Source organism: Poecilia formosa, unplaced genomic scaffold (genome assembly GCF_000485575.1).
Source record: "Poecilia formosa unplaced genomic scaffold, Poecilia_formosa-5.1.2 Scaffold0, whole genome shotgun sequence".
Taxonomy (NCBI): Eukaryota; Metazoa; Chordata; class Actinopteri; order Cyprinodontiformes; family Poeciliidae; genus Poecilia; species Poecilia formosa.
In genome coordinates, this window is record NW_006799939.1 from 1,701,333 (window position 1) to 1,721,025 (window position 19,693).

General features: G+C 39.3%; 1 protein-coding gene across 8 annotated transcripts in view; it reads left to right on the top strand.

The window, feature by feature from the left end:
- cobl (cordon-bleu WH2 repeat protein) overlaps positions 1–18,834 on the top strand; it is a 53,396-nt gene extending 34,562 nt beyond the window's left edge. For 6 of the 8 annotated variants that reach the window (XM_007544592.2, XM_007543966.2, XM_016669130.1 and 3 more), the window contains 9 exons: positions 1,944–2,517; positions 9,180–9,489; positions 11,710–11,813; positions 12,813–13,001; positions 13,096–14,654; positions 14,740–14,955; positions 15,135–15,245; positions 16,183–16,476; positions 17,177–18,834. In XM_007544592.2, coding sequence (XP_007544654.1) covers positions 1,944–2,517; positions 9,180–9,489; positions 11,710–11,813; positions 12,813–13,001; positions 13,096–14,654; positions 14,740–14,955; positions 15,135–15,245; positions 16,183–16,476; positions 17,177–17,260 — 3,441 coding nt within the window. In that variant the 3' untranslated portion in view covers positions 17,261–18,834. Of the gene's footprint in view, positions 1–1,943; positions 2,518–9,179; positions 9,490–11,709; positions 11,814–12,812; positions 13,002–13,095; positions 14,655–14,739; positions 14,956–15,134; positions 15,246–16,182; positions 16,477–16,660; positions 16,738–17,176 lie in introns of those variants that run through there. The other 2 variants (XM_016669074.1, XM_016669235.1) reach the window with 2 other exon arrangements.
- Positions 18,835–19,693: the final 859 nt, after the last annotated feature.

Consider the following 19,693-nt stretch of genomic DNA (forward strand, 5'->3'; position numbering starts at 1 on the left):
GAACAGTGGTAAGCAAACGTAAATCACAAGGACAGGTAGGAGGAAGAGCATTAAACAGAGAAGCAACCAAATGGAGCATTGTAACTTTGGAGGAGCTGTGGAGTTTCACAACCCAGATCAGGGATAGGCCTGTCACGATAACAAATTTTGCTGGACGATTAATTGTCTAAAAAATTGAGATAAACGATAATATTGTTTCAAGACCTTTTGACACTGATTTAATGGAAATGACTAATGATGCATGCGATTTCCTGCCATAGATAGATGCACTTTATTTTCAAAAGAACACAACACTGGAACTGATGAACTAAACAAAACAACCAAAAACAAAAATAAAATGGATTCTCAGTCTCCAGTAACAAAAAATGTACTTGAATAAAAACTAAACAACATAAAGCCAAAGTGGAAGTAAATATTGCATTCAACCAAAAGAGTGCAGATTATGAAGTCTGTATACTATATTGCCCTTCAGTAATCACTAGATTTAAATAGAGAAAACGGGCACATCCTGACGCAATAGTTCACACTACACGATTTTTTGCCCCTGTTTTCCCCTTACGATAATTTTAGAACGTTGGCTGCTGGTGATTTCGTAACCGATCATCCTGTAGTGTGTGGTGTGTTATGGTAGATCGTCGTGGTTTTCCCCGACTGGGAGCTTAACGCTGAATGAAAGGTCTCTCATGTTTTGAAAATGGGCCGCTGAACATTACACTAAGGAAATGAGGAAGGGAGGGTCAGTGGAGAGCACCGGAGCTGAGCCTTTTTTCATTCAGTGTCATCAACAGAAAGAAAAAAGGCAGGAAGAGACGATAAAGCCGATAATTAAAATGAGGCCGATAGGTTTAATTTATCGTGCGATTAATCGTTTATCGCGACAGGCCTAATCAAGGAAGCTATTGACAGGAAGACTCTTAGTTACTGTATGGACACCAAATATGTGTCCAGTTTCACCAAAATAAAGTGGTGTGTATGTAGGACTGTTGTGCTCCGTTGATAATTTACTCTTTTTTTTTTTTTTTTTTTTTTTGGAGTACATCTCTTTTTCTGTTCCTTCCTTTCAACAGCAGAGGGGCCTAATTTAAAGATGCAAGACAAATTTATACATGTAGACTCACAGTGAAGGCAGAATTCACACCAAATGAAACCCATTGTTGGAAAGATGCCATTATACATTATGTTTAAATTGATATTTATTACAGTATGCAATATGCATCTCCTTGGACTACAGTAAATGTTAGAGGTGTAACTACCAAGCGTTTAGCCTCTTTATGCCTGTAATTTGGTAACACTACTTGTGTATTGCAGCATGTAAATGTTTTAGAAGGTAAAGAGAGCTGGAGAGGTGCTAATAGTATAGGGTCTATATTTACTATGAACCAAAAGCAGAAAGACATCAACACTGTTAACTCACCCAGCATACATGGAAGATGTTACTTGATTACATAAGGCCAATATTATACCTTAAATGAAAAACCTCAATCAGCTAAATTTCCAATAGAATCCACCTATGCATAATTTGATGTTAGAATAAGTAGATAGGAGAGCATCATCAAGACATTTTGGCCTACTTGCAAAATGCTGTGTAGGTCATAAGCTAACATCACGCATCAAAATTAATGCAAAATCCTCATGGGGAAGTATGGTGGTGGCTGCATCATGCTATGGAGTTGCTTCTTGTCAGTGGAGACAGTTGGTAGAGACTTTCCTCAAAAGTCTTGGAGTTGAAATCGCAACATAAGATGAAGTTTGATCGTCATTGTTCTCCATTATTATGGTTCACGGTTCTGTCTGTCACACAAAATCCCCTGGAATACATTGTTCATGGTCGTCTTGTACAAAATGTGAAAAATTACCATATGAATACTGTCTTAAGACTCTGGATGAAGAAGGTTTTCGCATAAAATGTCTTACACTATCTTCTTTTTGCTATGTTCTGTTAGGAGGGCCCTAGTTCAGAAGGCCAAAGGAAGAGAAAGGCTCCACCTCCTCCACCCACGCCTTCCCCCATCGCTCTGGATTCTGATGATCCTTCAGGAACTGTTGTTTCTGTTTCCAAACCCCGCAGCATCGAAATTCCCACCCCGGTCCCCCGTACCAGAACACCACAGTCGCCCACATTCTCTGACTCTGCGGTCATGCAGGCAGCAGAAGTTTCTCGTTGTGAAAAGGCACCAAAATCTCCGCCCGTGCGCGATGCCACTCCACCCCGAAGTTCTCCGTCCCCCAGCACCAGCACCACCACCACAGACAGCCTGGTTGTGCAGGATTCCAGCTCCGAGTTCAGCCGCAGCCTCGACGACTCGGATGTTGACCTTGACCAGGCCGGTTCCCGCTGCAGCACCAGTAGCGCGGTCAGTGGGCCTGTGCAGGCCCAGCCCACAATAAAAAAGTCCAGCACGACGGCCACCCGACAAAATAAAGAGAAAAGTTCTGAAAGCAGTTCCAGGTCAGACTCTGAGTCGGCCCTGAATCTCACACTGGACGAAGCGGAGAACAACAGACACAGTGGAATGGGTAAATGTCTTTTATGACTCTAAATTGCTTTCAGAAAAACGATAGAAATCCTAATCAATAAAGTGTTATTCTTGAACTCCTGTTAAACCGTAAATTCAAGATATATTTGAAGAACAAAGATAACAAATTTCAGGTGGCGCTCACTTAACTTTTGACAGTCGTGGCAGCGACACTGTGAGGCAGTCACAAGTTACCAGTTGAGGTTTTCTACCTGTCTGCCCTGCAGAACTGAGCTGTCACACTGCAGGAACATCTGACTCTTTACCTGTCAGAGAGGTGACGTATATACCCAGCTAAGAGAAAGGAGGCTTGTATGCCTGCGTGTGTTTGATAGCTACTTGTGGAACTTTTTTCTTTCTTTCTTTTTTTTTTAAATCGCAGTTCTTGACACAATGGAGTCCTTGTCTCGAACTTAGGCTTATCAATCTCTCAAGCTTCGTCTGTCTCTGCCTTCTTTTCCTTTATCTGTCTTTCTTTCATATGCGTGCAATCACACTCAGGATTTCAGAGACGTGGCGGATTTGCATGTAGATAAATCTGTTGTAGATTTACATTTCCTGACCTTTAGGTGACCTTTTTTATTGACTTCTACGTAACCCAGAATACTCTGTGGCAGAGTGAGACTGCCGCGGAGGGTTGGCGTGTCTGACAGGGGCAGAGATGAGAGATGCACGGACCTCAAAAAGGATGAGAAGAGGTGAGAGTGCCAGAAGTGTAGAGAGGAGAGCGTGGGAAGGTTTTGACAGAAACGGCGGGGTAACGAGGCAGAAAAACCGAGGCTGGCAGAGTTTTAAGGAAGAAGAAGGCTGCTGGAAAGGCAGATAAAAGCAGATGAAACGTTGAAGTATGAGATGACTAGTTTATAAGGCAAAAATGAATGAGAGGTAGTCATCAAGATAATTACTGAATCCATAAAATACAGTGCCAAAGCTGTCTTTTCCAATTATATTTATTGAAAAAAATGTTTTTATATTTTTTCTTTCGTCTGAGTGACATCTATAAAGCTGTATGATCAAACAGCACTTAAGGGGAGCAGCACCAGTTACACATCCTAAAGGCCAGCAGCAGGATGACTTGCCAAATACTCCTACTAGACAGATGTACAGCAGATTTGGAAAACAGTTGGAGTTTTCGAGGCAGAAAACCATTCTGTAGTCATTCTTAATGCTAACTTGGTAACCAGCACGATCTCCAGCCAGTTAACGTGGATAGTCAATACATTCTGTTTGGGTTTTTACTCGGATATAATAACCACTGTATTAGCAGACAGGCACATAGCCTTGGAATTTGTTCTTTTGCCTGCCACGCAGCTGAATTCAGGGATGTTGTTAAAGAGATGATCAAAAATAACACCTGTCTCATTCATTTTTATGTGCTGAATTTGTACTTTCGACTTCAAACAATCTCTCCCATTATCTGAGGGTCTGAACATAAATTGAATATAGTTGCTTCCTGCAAGTTTGCACTGAATCGTGCTAATCTAATGGCTCTGCAGACCGGTCTCCTCCTCTCAGCACACCATGTTCCATATGTCCTCTCTATTATATGTCATAAAATTAAAAAAAAAAAAAAAATCAAGTCTGCCATCTTTAAATTTGGCCCAGTTACTCGGTCCGCTGTTGTTTGCTGGTAACACACAAACTGTGTGCACATTTTAGCAACTGTATTTTCCTTTCACTAAATTAGCTGCTGGATGTTTTCTTTTTTTTTTTTTTTTACTTCCTTGGTGTCACTTTTCTTAAACCTGTTTATCCTCTGTTAACCGTTGGTACCCAAGATAGATTTACCGTGCTATGAAATCTCACAGGAGTGATACTTGCATTTCTACTGGGGCTGTATTTTCGTTCCACTCCTTTGACAAAGCACAATCGTGACCTGTGCGTCTCCTTGGCACTGGGCTCTCAAACAGTGACTGCAGAGTTCACAAGATGCCGTAGGAGCAGCAAAACAGGTGTGAGGCTCGCTTAAACGAGCCATTGCAAAAGCAGATTTAACGTCTGCGAGTTGGCTGCGTTTTTGCGAAGCGAACTGACGCACCTGATTCATATCTCTTTCTTGTGCAACGGCAGCGTGGTGCCAATCTGATATCTCTGTCAGTAAGAGCAAATTAAATACATGCAACACGCGTTCGGTGACAGTGCTAGAAAGCTGAAAACACAAATTACTCTAATCAGAAGAACAAATTTACCTACAGGCCAGAAAAGTCTCCCTTTCAAATCATTTAATCTTCACAAGCTCGAGGGTAGAAATAATAATGCATCATGTTAAAACTAGTCTCTCATTGAAGTGCCCCTTTGGTGTTCGTATTATTATAAATGTCTCAGTGATCGTCTTCATTAGCTCATGTGGTGATCGCATTATTTTGCTGTCATACATCAACTCGCACTAAGTTATAACAAAGCGACCTGTCGCAGCTCTGTTGTGCTTCCAAAGTTAGGTTTTTACCGCTCAGTTAATCCTGCCTGTCGGCTTGTTTTTCTTTTAATGAAATGCTTGTGGTTTCTTCCCTCAATTTACTAAGATACACATACTCTTGTTGTGGAAATTTAAAATGGGAGATAATTATGCCAAGCAGAATTTCTCAACCTTTCTATGGTTAGGCTCGTAGATATAAATATCTACCAAACTGTATCTTGTGCGTTTTTTTTGTTGTTTTTTTTCCCCCAACTTCTATTTGGTTACTGCAGCACAAACATTTGAAAATGTGCAAAATTGCAGAACCCCAAACTGGCCGTAACCCTAACCCTAATCCTGCTGCTCCTGTTCAGTAGGAATATAAAACAGCGGAGGGACTGCCTGTTCTTTGTTTCTCACTTGGATAAACTGACTATTAAAAGATTCCTCACCTTGCAAGTCTGGCCATGAGCAGCACCTGGCCTCAAAGATGTAGTCCTGCAAAGAAAGATGGTTTGACCAGTGGGCTACTACCCAAACATTGTTTTCTTTGAGACGAGTTTACATCTATCCATCAGTCTCCATGTTTATTAGTCTTTCCTTCATTTCTGTTATCATTCCTCTTTCTTTTTGTCTTTTTTCACCATGTTTACTGTATTGCCCATGGAGAAATGTTGCCCATAAATTCATTATTAACTTTGCATAGATGTGGTAAACTGTGTTTTAAAAGGCCCTCCAACTTCATACATTTGGTTGTGGATAAATGTGGAATTTTGACTTTGAAAAAATGGGCTGTAGCCCCGTAACATGAGAGCTAAAACAGCCTGCCCTAACCTCTAGATTATCTGTTCCTTCGTGTTCTCTTCCCCTCCTCCGGTTGTGCTTCAAACTGCATGACCCCACAGGATCACATGGAAGTGGAAGAAGCAGTTCCCCTGTGTGGGATCCGCATGGATTGTTGCCATCCTCTCTTTGTAGTTCTGCTTTATTTTTTTTCCTAGAAGCTGCTCTCCTGAGACACAAATGGACGTCTGTCTGAATTTATATCCAACTCGTTTACATGTGTGTAAATGTATGTGTCCTAATGCACTTTCCATTTCTCCTCTCCTGAGCGAGTGATGCTGGGTCCCTACAAGGTCAACACGCTCCATATCGATGACTGTCGATCTCAAAGCCATGTTGGTCCTTCTGGGTCTGCTATGTCCAGTTAAGGTCAACACCAATCAGTTGGAGTGCCTTTAATGTTTTTGCTGTGTACATTTATTCAGTAACTCGGAGTATATGAAATGTATAATGGAGGAGATTGCTGAGTGATGCTGAGCCACCATCTGTTACTGTACATGTTCTCAGCCTTGCCATGGCAGATGACTAAAATAGAATTTTCTGTTTAATTTCCTTATTTGCCCTTTTGTCGTTTCTGTACCATCTCAATTTAATGTTTGATGCTTTCTCCTCTAATCTGATCTGTTCTTTCCTCTGCTCCCCGCCCCGCACCCTCTTTGTAGTGTACTGCTGTGGACCTGTGCGTCTGCGACCCAAACACTCCTGAAGTCTTTCTCTGGCTCAGTTCTTTCTTCACCTTGGCAAACCTCTGTCATCAACTCATTCTTACTGTTTAAACCCTGCCTTGTTTTCTGTTGGACTTTCTATTACATCCTTTGTAAGCTGCTCCATTTCATTAGTTGAAAGCTATAGTTTCATATCTACATCTTGTTAGCATTTCAAAGGAGGCTTTTGGTGTTTTCGTAAAGAAATGATACGTGTTATACATAATTTGCATGGTTTCACATTTTTTTTACTCTGAGTTCAGAGCATGTGAGTGGACTCAGAATGTGGTTTGAGGAGAGTGAGGCAAAGTTATCTGATACTGCAGATATATGCTATGGCTATAGATCAATAGGTGGACAGTTTGTCTTTGAGTACTTAGTGTAATGCGTTGGTTTGGAAATCTAAAACTTGAGTAAATGCTTTAATTGGTGCTGGTGTCAGAGGTTGTAATCTATGTGAAGCATGTTGTTTTTTTTTTGTTTGTTGTTGATATAAGCTTTAGATTCAATAAGAAAATATATATATTTTTTGTTATATATAATTCAAGAGTTAAATGTAGCAAACATTGACCATAAGAAAAAGCATGAGCTAAATGTTCTTTAATAGTGGTGAATCTGAATCCAATAGAAAATTGAGTTAAGTAATCATAGAAAGTTTATCTTTATGACACTTTTTACAGACAAATATCACACTTTGTTGTAAAATAAAGAATCAAATACCAAAATACACTGCCACTGTAAATTCATCCTAAAGACTCGGTGACCCTGATTGTTCCTGCCGTCCCTAACCTTTATCTAATCTAAACTAAAAGCAAAGTGCCTAATGTCAGCTAATGTGTTTGAGTAATTCAGATGCCTTTAATGAACAGTGGCAAAAAAAATAAATAAATCTGATTTTTTAGTATTAGAGCCAATCAGGGAGCTGACTGTTTTTTTTTTAAACTCTTTTTATAAGGACAACTTCATCCATATTTCCTCCAAAAAGGTTTTTGATTTGAAAAGATAAGTAGCACAGTTGTTGACATGTCAGTGCCTCAGTTTTTTTTTTTTTTTTTGTTTTGTTTTATTTTTCTTATTCAAAAGTCATATATAAAAATACATTTTTGAGTTGTGCTGCAAATCTGACATCTTGGATGGAAATAAAAACAATCTAGCCTTAAGCAAAATTCCCTAGGAATCATGTTTACAGCTATGAGAGTATTCTGTTTGCTGTATAGTTTGTTTTTCCAGGTAACTGTTTAAACTTATCTTATTGAAAGCAGTACTTGTTGTGAAGTGTGTGAATACAATATCCAGTGGTGCTCTGTTATGTCGCATGTATCTTATCGAGAACTCTCTTATTTGAATTTTTGAGGTATGTTGCAAACTTTAAAAGGATGTCTAATTACGAGGTCAGTAGAAATGTGGCAATGAACTTTTTTTTCTTTTTCTTTTTTTTTTTTGCCTTTGAAGCATATTTTGTAATTAAACGACTGAAAACTGAACCAAGACAGTTTTATTTTAACTTGGGATTCTTGCATGGACAGCCGTTGTCAGGTCCTGACTAATAGCACGTGTGTGTGTATAGTTAGTTGACAGCTTGGGAGTGAAGACGTGTTTGGTTTATCTTTAACAGATGCATGTACTCAAGGTCCTTTCTGAGCTGAAGATTTGAGAACGCTGCGTATCTGTTTACTTGTGTGTAAATGGTAGAGTGTATACGTGCGTTTGTGTGTGTGTGTGTGTTACCCTGTGTGTGTTGTGTGAACGTGTGCAGATTGTGGCTGTAACTGGCATGATTCAGCAGTTGCTGGGAAGGAGCTGGGAGGACAGCCCTGTGAGTCATCACCACATCTCCTGGAACTGACTGTTCTCTGCTCAACATTCGGACAAGGCCTAGAGCTTACACTCCTAATACACACATTAAAATACTCGAGGTCACTTTTTCCTTTTTTTTTTTCAACCACAGTGCATGTCCAGAGTGATGCTTAGCTCTCACTTACATCGGTGATAAAAAAAAACAAAACAAAAAAACAAGGTCACTCACTGTTGAAGGCATTTCGACCAGGCGTAACTACAGAAGGCCTGACAAACAGAACGTTTATTTTTTTATTAACTTGGCTGACGGTTCAATGAGATCAGTGACACTAAATGCATTTCCCAGAAGCCACAGAACTGACCAGTGAATGAGTGTACTGAAGAGATGAGAGGGCATGAGGCCATTCCACCCTTTCCCTTAAACCAAAAAGAGTTGAGGACTATGTTAAAAATGGAAATAAGAGGGTTTGTTTACAGTAAGTCAATCTGCACATGATATAAAATATTTTATTAAACCACAAAGGGCTGTGCCCCAAGCATGCTTAGCATATTTATCATATGCTCTCTGGTTTGCATGTATGTGTGAGTGATGTCAGGATCAATCTTAAAACTTATTCCAGTAAACCACATCTTCAGAACCTCTCATTTTCTTTTTCTTTTCTTTTTTTTTCTTTACACAAAAACACTCTTGCCTTTCTCATCCTTTTGGGTTATGGGTTATATTTCTGAACGTGAGAGATGCATAGGGAATGAGAATTATTGGCATTGTTTTTGTGTATAACCGCTGTCTTACTTAACAAAGGTGTGCTCTGGAAAGTCTTTAATTCTCTCTCTCTTTTTTTTTTTTTAACCTTGGCTAGCACTTCAAAATTGTGTGTTAACACTCTGTATTCACACAAATCATTTCTACCTATTGTCCTCCAGGTTGGCTTCATTCCAAAAAGGCTTCATCCATTGTCCAGAAACAAGAAACCACAGCGCCTGAGGCTGAAACTCTTTCTCTAGGCAGCAGCAGTGTTGGCAGCAGCCTTCCCGACCAAGGTTATACTCCTGAAGGTGTGGCAGAGGGTGAGGACTCTGGCATTGTCAGTTCCCCATCTGACACCCAGATGACCTCTCCTGAGGGGAGTTTATCAGCTGATGGAAAGACCGGTGACACAGGAGAGAGAGTACTCATTATGGAGGCTCCAAGTGACAGTGATGAAGAAAATACCACTTGGGGAGAAAAAGACAGGTAAATAGAAAGTCATGAAAAGCTCAGTTTGAGATTTCTCTGATTATTTTAGAAAGCTTTGAACCGTTACTTTGGTTTAAGTGGTTATTTAATGTGACTATATGGGAAAAATATGACTATATTTTAAAAATCTTGTTTGAAAACATCTAGAGTGGTTATAGTGGAACCAAACATCATCCAGAGTTTATTACCATATGAAAACATACTAAGTGAAACTTGGGGGAGTGCAGGAGGGAACACAGGAAACGACAGTGAAGAGTGGTTACAAACAAAGACCTAATGCTGGGTTTGGTTTTAGTCATTCAGTCATCTTTATTATCCCCAACCGTCAATTGTTGTGCCGCACATTAGGGAAAAGAAACAGTCATTCATACATGTCCCCATACCATACATACTTGAGAGATGAAGCCATTTGAAATCATTAAGAAATGTTACAAGTGTAGGGACAAATGATTTTTAAGTCTTATTTGTTCTACATCCTGGGGAAAAAAATTCCTGCGTCGAGAAGGAAACAACCAGAAAGAAGTCCTTATTGAGAGGGTGATTCTGTTGCTCCAATATCTGTTTTGGTTTTAGTATTGACCCAGTCTTGTACATTTGAGTACGGTCCCTCAGCTCAGATCTATTCCAACAATTTTAGAGTTGGGTGATAGTCAAGAGTCTATCTCTGTCTCCGACAGTAAAAAGTCCAAATCAACAGACAATGTTAGAAGTAAACACGATCGATTTAAAATAAATAAATGAATAAATATTCAGAATGAAGTCAAATTGAAACTGTTGTAGTTGCAAACTACTGGCACCTAAAATAATAACAATAAACCTTCTTCACATGTTCAAACATCACAGGAACATGTTCACAAATATATTACTAATAATGAATTTGCTGACAAAATTACAAACTTATGTTCTGGTGCATCGTAAAAATAGTACTTGTACTTTATTCATGCTAACTCTAACTCTGTGCTGCAAAGCCTGAGCTTCTTCTTCTGAATTTGAATGCAATTAATGTGAACATTGTTGCCACCTGCTGGCACAACATCTTAGAGACAGTGTAGAGATTTTTATTAACACTAAAATATGTCTCGTAGTGTTGCTGTGACTTGGATGGGAAAACATGTCGTCTGCAGACTTTAAACAGAACCTAATTTCAAAAATCTTTATACCTTTCATGTGGATGGAGAATAAGAAAAAGAGGTGTAAAAGTAGGGACAGGGGTTATAACCTTATGCTTTGTAATTTTAAATTGAATAATTGATAATAAGACTGTGTGTGAGGAATTCCTCCATGGGAGCCAGCTGATCTATAATACTGTAAAAATACCACTTGAAATAATTCTCATGGCTTGTCTGACACCTGCACTTTAAGATTGTGAGTGGTCCATTTTGGCCAACTTATTTCCAGACTTTTACTACAGTAGGTTTTATAACCAAGCACAGCTCCATTATATTATACTTGAGTTGTGTCCAAAGCTGGCTTGCTCAGCTGGGCTTTCATGCTGGGCTTTCATGGTTATGGTTTTAGGCCCTTGTTCAAAGGTCCTTGGAAGGAAAATTCTCCTCCAGATGTGTTGATTTTTCAACTTGTTGTGAAATATTTGTATGGTACTATGCCCAGACGAATGATGCTCTCAAACAACAAAAAAAAAAAAAAAAAACACAAAAAAAAAAGCTATGAATCCAGAGTCTGGCTTAATGCTGCTGGCTTCTTGGTATTCCAGGAAAGCATTATAGCACTGTTTTCTCAGAATCACTGAGGAACAGAGGATCCAATCCAAGTCTCCTAAAAGATAAATTTTATTTGGTTTGGCCCTTATTTTGCAATTTGTTATGGCTAATACGGCACTAATTTAGGAGAACGCTCTTTTGAACCCTGAAAGAAAAATTGATGAAGTTGATAAAGTGCATATTTGAAATCCAACAAACTCCAATAAAAATCCTATTGAACCTTGAAAGAGACATAAAATGCCAGATTTTTCTTTCTTTTATAACTGAACTACACCAACCCTTTTTACTTTTTTAAAGCTACATCAGTAACTGGAGGTGCGGTGAATGAACTGAATCATAGAAGAAGCCATAACGTGCTCAGTAGTCCAACTAAAAGCTATGAAGTGTTGTTTTCTCTGCTGTACACTGCTGTCCTTTATCTGTTACAAAACACTCGTCATGTGTCATATTACAAGTGTCTTGTGTATTTTACGTTTGCACACATTTTTCGGCACAGTGTCGGAAGCCCTCGTCCAGAATCGGTCAACGGCTTTAAAGACGACTCTGAGCTCACAATCCAGCTTCATCAGACTTTGGCAGATTTGGAAGCAGACCTTGCAGGTGAGAGACACAACATCACAAAGACACAGTGCAGCTATGCGACCTTACAAAAGTAGTGATGTGTTTTTTTTAATTATAGTCACATACTTCAGTGTATTTTATTGGCATCATATTTGTCAAATGGGGTGAACGTTGCACATTTTCAAACACTGTTTACTAATTTTGATGCCACCCTGAGTCGGTATTTTCCAACATAACAGCTGTAAAACTTGGAGAGTATGTCTCATGTATAGCTACAGAAATCATTGCCCTTGTTTTATTTTATTTTTATTTTTTTTCCAAAATAAATTCAAGTCAAGTCTGTGTCAAGCTCAGCTATATAGGATACAAAATGTAAACATTTTTTATTTCAATTTCTAATCTGATTTAGGTTTGGACCTTGACTGAATTATTCTTGCATGCAAATCTGCTTTGATCAAAAATAATTTTATTTTGTATATCTGTTTTTTTTTTATTCTATTACAGTTAACCTCCACCCCAGACTTAAGTCTTAGGTCACACATCAAACGCTGACCAGCTTCCCTGCCCCTGCTTAAATAAATATGGTGCTACACCCTCGTACCACAATGTGGCTTGATATTGATGAGCACTGTTAGTTTTTTACCACACGTAGTGAACTGCATTCACTAGGTCAGAAGTTTACTCATGACCTGTCTGGTGTGTTCATTGGCCTTTTGTGATGCTGTGATTCACTGAGGTTATCCAACAAACCTGTTGAGAGGAAAAAAGATTAGATTAAATAGCAGTCATTTGCTTCAGTGACTAATTAGACAACTTTAGCAGAAAGTTGCTTGCACTGGGAGTAAATAGGGGTGAATACAAATGCACACATAGTGCAAGGGGTAGGTCTACTTCTGCAAGAAACTGTTAATGCTGAGCCTGATAGATTAGCCTTATCCAGAAATGACATTTCTCAATTAAGAATATTTTCTTTAAATAGTTTTTCAAGGACAAACCTGCCTAGCACATACACTGATGTACAACCGTTCCCCTTTTCAGAACATGAAGTAATCATCTCTGCCAAAGATGGCACTGATACCAAGTCCACAGACGGCAGCGACGTTCCTGTGTCTGTAGTGGACATGGATGTGCCAGTCACAGCCATAGATGAGGTACTGGAGGAATTTGAATTTGTTGTAGAGCGTGGAGTGAAACCACTTACAAAGACTGAATCAACTGACAGCAAAGGTAGGACAAAAACAAAGGACCGGCATCTAGAGTAACTATTTTATGTTCTCTCAAAATAGCTAATTGTCTTTGTTGTTTTTTGTCTGATTTACAGGCTCTGTTCATCACTCTGCTGATGAGCAACAGAACCAAAACAACAGCGCCTACACAGCTGCTCTTACCGACAAGATAAGCAGTGCAAGTTCTAAACCCTCTGAAAAGTCTATTGCACGACAGGAGATCAAATCTACAGGTAACAAAAAGGAAAAAAAGGCAAAAGACAAAAAAAGTAAAGAGAAAAAGATTGCTGAGAGCAGCACTGCGAAAGAGGGCACGCGAACAGTGGCAGTGAAATCCAGTGCTGACCCACAGAAGACCAGCAAGCCTCCTGTGATCACAACTGACCTTGCGCAACATAACACTCAGTCCGTCCAGCAGAAGTTTGAACTTCCAGCAAAGATTCAGAGGTCAGTTTCTCCTGGGAAGGATGAAGCGCCACATAAAGTAAACCAGATCAGCTCTAGTCTCAGTCCTCTGCACGGTAAAATTACTCACAACGCCACATCTCGCTTTGGTATGAAAACATTCACTGTGGTCCCTCCAAAACCCTCCGTCACAAACGTCACCAAGACGGAGCCGACCGACTCAAGAGGTCGTTTTGCTATTAAGATCGACGATCAGGGGAATATGGTGGCAGTAGGCACAACTCGCTTAAAATCCAGAGATCCACCTAAATCGGAGATTGAAAATGGCACTCCTGTTTGTGAAAATGCCAAAGCACTTTGGAGCTCTGACAGCAGAAAGGAAAATTTGGTGACTCAAAGAAAAGGTCAAGTTGATAAACTTAAGGAGGGCACAGATGTCCTGAGCATTGCCTCTTCTGTTGGCTTGGAAGGAAAATTAAAGAGCAGCAACCCAGAGTACCAGAAAGCAACACTAACAGTCGAAACTACAGTGGCGGTGAAAGAAGATCACAAACTGCTTCGAAAAGACATGAGTCCAACCAGGGAGTTGACCGAGGTGGAGAGCAAGATTTCAGTGTCCAACAATGTTCAGAGGCCAAGTAATAAGCCCTCACTGCCCCTTCCTCTGCACTCGGACAGAAAACAGCAACTCAACTTTGTTAAACCATCCAGGAGGACATCCAGCCAGTATGTGGCGTCTGCCCTCGCTAAGTACACCCCAAAGACCTCAACGAAACCTTCCAACATCCCTAAAACTACAGACTCCCCTGACTCATTGAAAACAGAGAAGGCTGAAAGTTCCAAGAAACCAGTCGCTCAACTCCAATCCCCTCAGGTATCTTTGTCAGACATTACGGAGAATGACTCTACTTCCACAGTCAACGCTACTTGTTCCAAGAGGTCCACGAGCTTCCCAGAGTACATATCAGACAGTCGGAGGGAGTTTGCTCAGGTGAAAATAAGCAGGGAACTATTTGAAAATGATGCCGCGGCCAAGAAACATGTTTTGGATCCAGCCGACAAAGAAACAGCCAAGAAAAATCACAGTCACTACAACAGATCTCCACAAATACAAGTCTCTAGCAACAGCAGTGGCGATTACATTAAACACTATCGACCTCGAACCCCCAGCCCGACAAAAAGCAGTGCCCTACACTCATCTTTCAAACCGCCCACAGCCCCAAAGACCAAACCACAAGACCAGATAGGTGTAAGTCACTGTTTGACTGCAAATATTTCTTGACAAATGAACTCTAATTCAGATTTCTTATTTAAAGTGTACCTTGATATTACAGGGAGTAAAGGATGTAGTGAAGGAAGTGAAACTGCAATCATCCACTGCAGTATCAGACGGCACTGAGACACCTGGGTCTGGGTCAGGTGTGACCTTGTTTGGGCCTGTTAAAAAGTTCAAACCAGTCATCTGTAAATCTGTTGAGAAAGAGACGTCTCTGCACAGCAGCCTGATGGAAGCAATCCAGACAGGTGGAGGCAAGGAGAGGCTGAGGAAGGTAAGGACAAGCTGAAGGCGGAGCATTGTATGAATGGATAGATGCCAAAAATCAGCAAAGGTGTTCGCAGTACTGCAATTAACCAGTCACTGGAGATTCTAACTTCATATTTTAAGCTATATCTTCATCTAATAGACTGATGTCATTCTTTTTTTTTTTTTTTTTAATTTTATTATTAGATATCCACTACCGCCGACAATGGTAAGAAAGTGGCTTGTGATGAAGAAGGCAATGAAAGATCCGCTCTTTTAGCTGCCCTTAGATCTCAGAACATCAGCAGACTGAAAAAGGTAAAACAATCTAAAGACTTTTTATGCACTGTCACTATGGTTGTATGTGAGCATGTCAGTCTTGCTCAAGAGCTATTTTATTAACTTGTTAATCTTTATCACGTATTGTGCTTTTCGATTAGATCTACATTCCTGATACTTGGCCAAATCATTTATAAATAGGCAACAGCTGTTAGATTTTAATTTTGCTCCTAACACATATCATTGGGGTGGAAACTTAGAGAAAACTTTGTTCCACAGTTTTAAAATATGTAATTCCTGACTGTTATAATGTAATGACTAGAGTATTAGCTGCTCTGGACAGATGTGTCCAGCTCTTTAGCTGACAAACAAGGATCTGTAGCCTTAGAATCTGTGAACAGCATTGTAAAGAGCAAAACAGTAAATGAATAAACAGATTGACTCAACAATATAATGGCAACAAACTTTAACAGTTAAGCAAACCGAGTACCATAAAAAAAGGCCATTGTGCTTGAACAATTTCCGTGCAGAAAGAGCGTGCACATCTTGCTCTGGGAGCGGCTGACATGATCTGAAACAGCAGATCTACAATAGATATCAGACGTTAATTCCAGGTCTTGAAATGACGGATAAATAAAAATGCTGTCATCGGGACCTTGGATCAGAAGGAGACGTCACTAGTAAGAACTAATCTAAAGAGAACATTTTCATTCTGGAGGTTTCCCAGCAGCAATAACATTTCTGAAATGGTGACCATTTCGATCAGAGCTCAAAATCTTTCTTTTACATAACTTCTGCCGTCACTTAAATGTAAAAAAAAATAAAAAATAAAAAAGTATATTCGAGTAATAAAGCCACATAGCTATACATATAGTGTATGGTATTTGCTCATCACATACTGAGAGTAAATATCACATACTTCTGTCATGTGATTTCGCTTTTACAAATGAAGCTGTCTCGCTTTTTGTGTTTGCAGACAAAATCTAAGGCCGCCAGTGAGGTTGAGCGGTTCAGGAAGGAGTGCTCAAAGGAGGAGAAAGCAGTGGAGTCATCCCCCTCCCCTCCATCTTTGATCCAACCTGCTTTCACTCCACCCCCACCACCTCCACCTATGAGTGCACCTCGGCCACCTCCTCCTCCTGTATTTCCCCAGGGTAAACCTAACCCTGTGGGTCATTTAAATGCCAACGCCGCCTTGAACCCTGCCCTGGCCAGGGAGGCTTTGCTGGAGGCCATTCGCTCTGGTTCTGGTGCTGAGAAACTTAGAAAGGTAATGAATAATCCATTAGCATTATTACATTTTTCAAAATGATTTTTTGAAAAATCATTTTCAAAAATGAAAATGATTTTTTTCATTTTTGAAAGATGCATGTTTGAAAGATGCCAGCATTTCCCATGCTGCTAATGGCCGCATCAAAAAAAAAAAAAAATCTCTTCCGTCTTTTGATTTGCAGATGTAATAAAAGTACAAAAAGGCAAAGTCAGGATAGAGTCAGGGAAGAAACCTTGGAACAGCAGCAGAAAAACAAAACATATTGAGCTGAAAGCGTCCTTTCATCCCACAACTTTGGTCTGATTTCAGATGGTTTGATCTCACAGTCAACACTAATGAACCCTGGGGATGGATTTCAGATTGTAGCACAGAAATATTGATGGTCTGTTTTGTGCTTTTAGTCTCTATCTATGTAAAAACTATTTTCTAGAACATTCATTAGGATTTTACTTGATACAACATTCAGTATTTCTCAGTGTAGGTGATTTTCAGTGATGTGCAGTTTTACTTTAGCCACACTTAGCATTATACGTACACAAAATAAGTTCCGTTTTTGTCTTTTCTGCCTGGTGCACCATCTTGCACATGACTAAAGAGATATGAATATTGTTGAGGGCCAGCGCACTGTTAGGCACTAATCCATTATTCCTCATAGTGGAGTGATGCAAAAGTGACATGTTATTTTTCCCTCAAATAGGTATCCGCCCCCAGAAAGACTGTCCAGGTGAACGGCAGGCTGGGAACTATTCATAAAACCTCATCAACGATCCTTCAGCATTGAGCTGGTGACTTCCAGATCACAGCAACAAGGACTCGAGCTGGAATGTGATTGATACTTTTTAACATTCAAATTATTTTTAAGACATGCCTGGACTGAGTCACTGGACATCGTAGAGAAGGGTTTTGCACTACAATAGCTAAATAAATAGATTTCCGATTTTAAGCTGCCTACTTTGACTACATGTAGAGCATCCGATGCCTTATGCTTAAAATCAATGCAGTTTTAGAGGAACTGGAGAGAGGGGATATTATTGAGAACAATATTTGCCTGTTTGTAGCATTTGCAACAGTCTGAGAAAGGTGTCAAATGTAAAATGTTTGCAGTTAAAATGACACCCACGATATGAGATGGATCAACCTCGCACGACGCTTTGGAAAATGGTTGTATCCAGTGTTATACCATGATGATGTTTCTGATTATACCTTGCCATTTGGACTCAAATCTATTCTTATAGAACATTGTGCAAAATGTGCCAATGAAAGCTATGGTACACCGGACTTTTACTTAGTTTTTTTGTTCCTCTTTTTGTTGACCTTGTACCGCTGTAAGCTATGGATGCCTTACGCCGCTGCTGAATCAGTGTTATGTCTATAATGTCTGCTTCGTAAATTGTAGAATGAGTGCAATAACAGTGTCTGATGATGTTTCCAGATTTGGAGTATTTAATATTTTTGCATTTTAAGATTATTTCAAGCACATGAAGGAAACTATGACAAGCAATGCTTGCGTATATGTTTTTTTTTTTTTTTTTTTGTTATCCGGTCCTTGTTGCCACCATCGACAATTTTAGGATCTGAGGTGCAGTTCACTAAAGATAACTCACTCGTGCCTGGAAATTTACTTTGTTCATTTTCAAGCTGCTTTTTCAAGACTTTTTTGTTGTTTTGAACAGTTTCAAAGAACTGTTTTGTGTTGTATTTAGAAGGCCACTAATAATGATTCATCTTTTCATCTAGATCATTAAGTAAAGCTGTAGGTAAACTTATATTTGCCTCAATTTAAGCTTATTGTTTTGGTGTTGTTTTTTTCTGCACCCATCCTAGTGATATTAAGGGGAATCCAGGATTTGTAATGAACCTGATAAGTCATTGCACAGCTGTTGAAGTAGATTCAAACCTAATCGCCTTTAGAATGAAGATAGATTCAGGTACAGTTAATTGCTGCTGTATATTTAAAGGTAATTTTTGACTAAACGGAGTTCAGTTGACCGTTTCGTAGAGATTTGTTCAACTACAGTTTCCATACTTTTAGATTGTATACAGACTTAAGTCTAATGCACAATTGTGTATTTTCTTCTTTTTTTGTGTGTGAAAATTTAAGATAGTTTCATAGATTTGATTTATGATACTAATAGATTGAGTCTTTTATAAGCTATTATCATTTTTCCTTGTTGGGAGTTGCACAGTTATTTTTGTTTACCTACATTTTTGATTCAATAAATAATTTTTTAATCAAGAAAAAGAAGAGTGCTTTGTGAACGGTTTTCGATTGTATAAGGCTGTTGTATTTAGAGCATGAAGTGTATTTGATGTATTTGTGTGTTGGAGCCTCTTTCAGCATTGAGGTTGTCCAAAGGCTGTGGTCATCCTGCTGTTCTTATGAAATACAACTTCTCGGGCACACCACAGAGGAGCTGTTATTCCGAGCAGCAGCTCATGGTCCTGACTCATCATTGTGCGGTCATACAAAATTACTTTTAAAGAAAGGACCGTGAACTTCCTGATTCCTGAAATGTTAGTCACCGTTTCGCTCTACGTTTCACCCCCGATGCAAAGAAGGGACACAAAATATGCCCATTAGTTGCAGAATGAAACACACAGATCAGATTCTGTTTTCAGATTCCACAAAAGATTAATACGTTTTAACAATGGTGCTTGCTTGCAATGTTGCTTATGTCTCTTCAGGTATGTCTGTAATTAATTATAAAGGTTTGATTCTGATTTTAATAAGCATTTAACCAAGTTGAGATTATGGATCTGAATTTTACATACACTGCGTTTTTCCAGGAAAGACCTTTTTTGACACGGCTTGAGAGGAATCTTTTACTGAAATTTGCAAACTTCCCACATGTGAAGTATGGGGGTGACTGCATAATGTTGTTTGCTTCAGGACTGACTGGTGCACTGCAAATATTGAAACAACTTTTTGACGTCACTCATGAAGTGAAAGCTTAGGCACAAATAAGTCTTCCAAATGACCAATGACCTACAGCACACTGCCAAATTAGTCACAGAATTACTTTTTTGAGAGAGGCAATGCTACCAGTGTCATTACAAATAGCAAGGAAGTCTATTCAAACTTCAGAATTTAAAGAATATTTAGAAGTAATTAAAACATTTTCCTGAAGTTGCTTTAGCTTTTGTCAGACATAAATCTTTTAATTCTGACCTACATAGGACACGTTTGGTCTCATTTAATGTCGGACATTAAGGA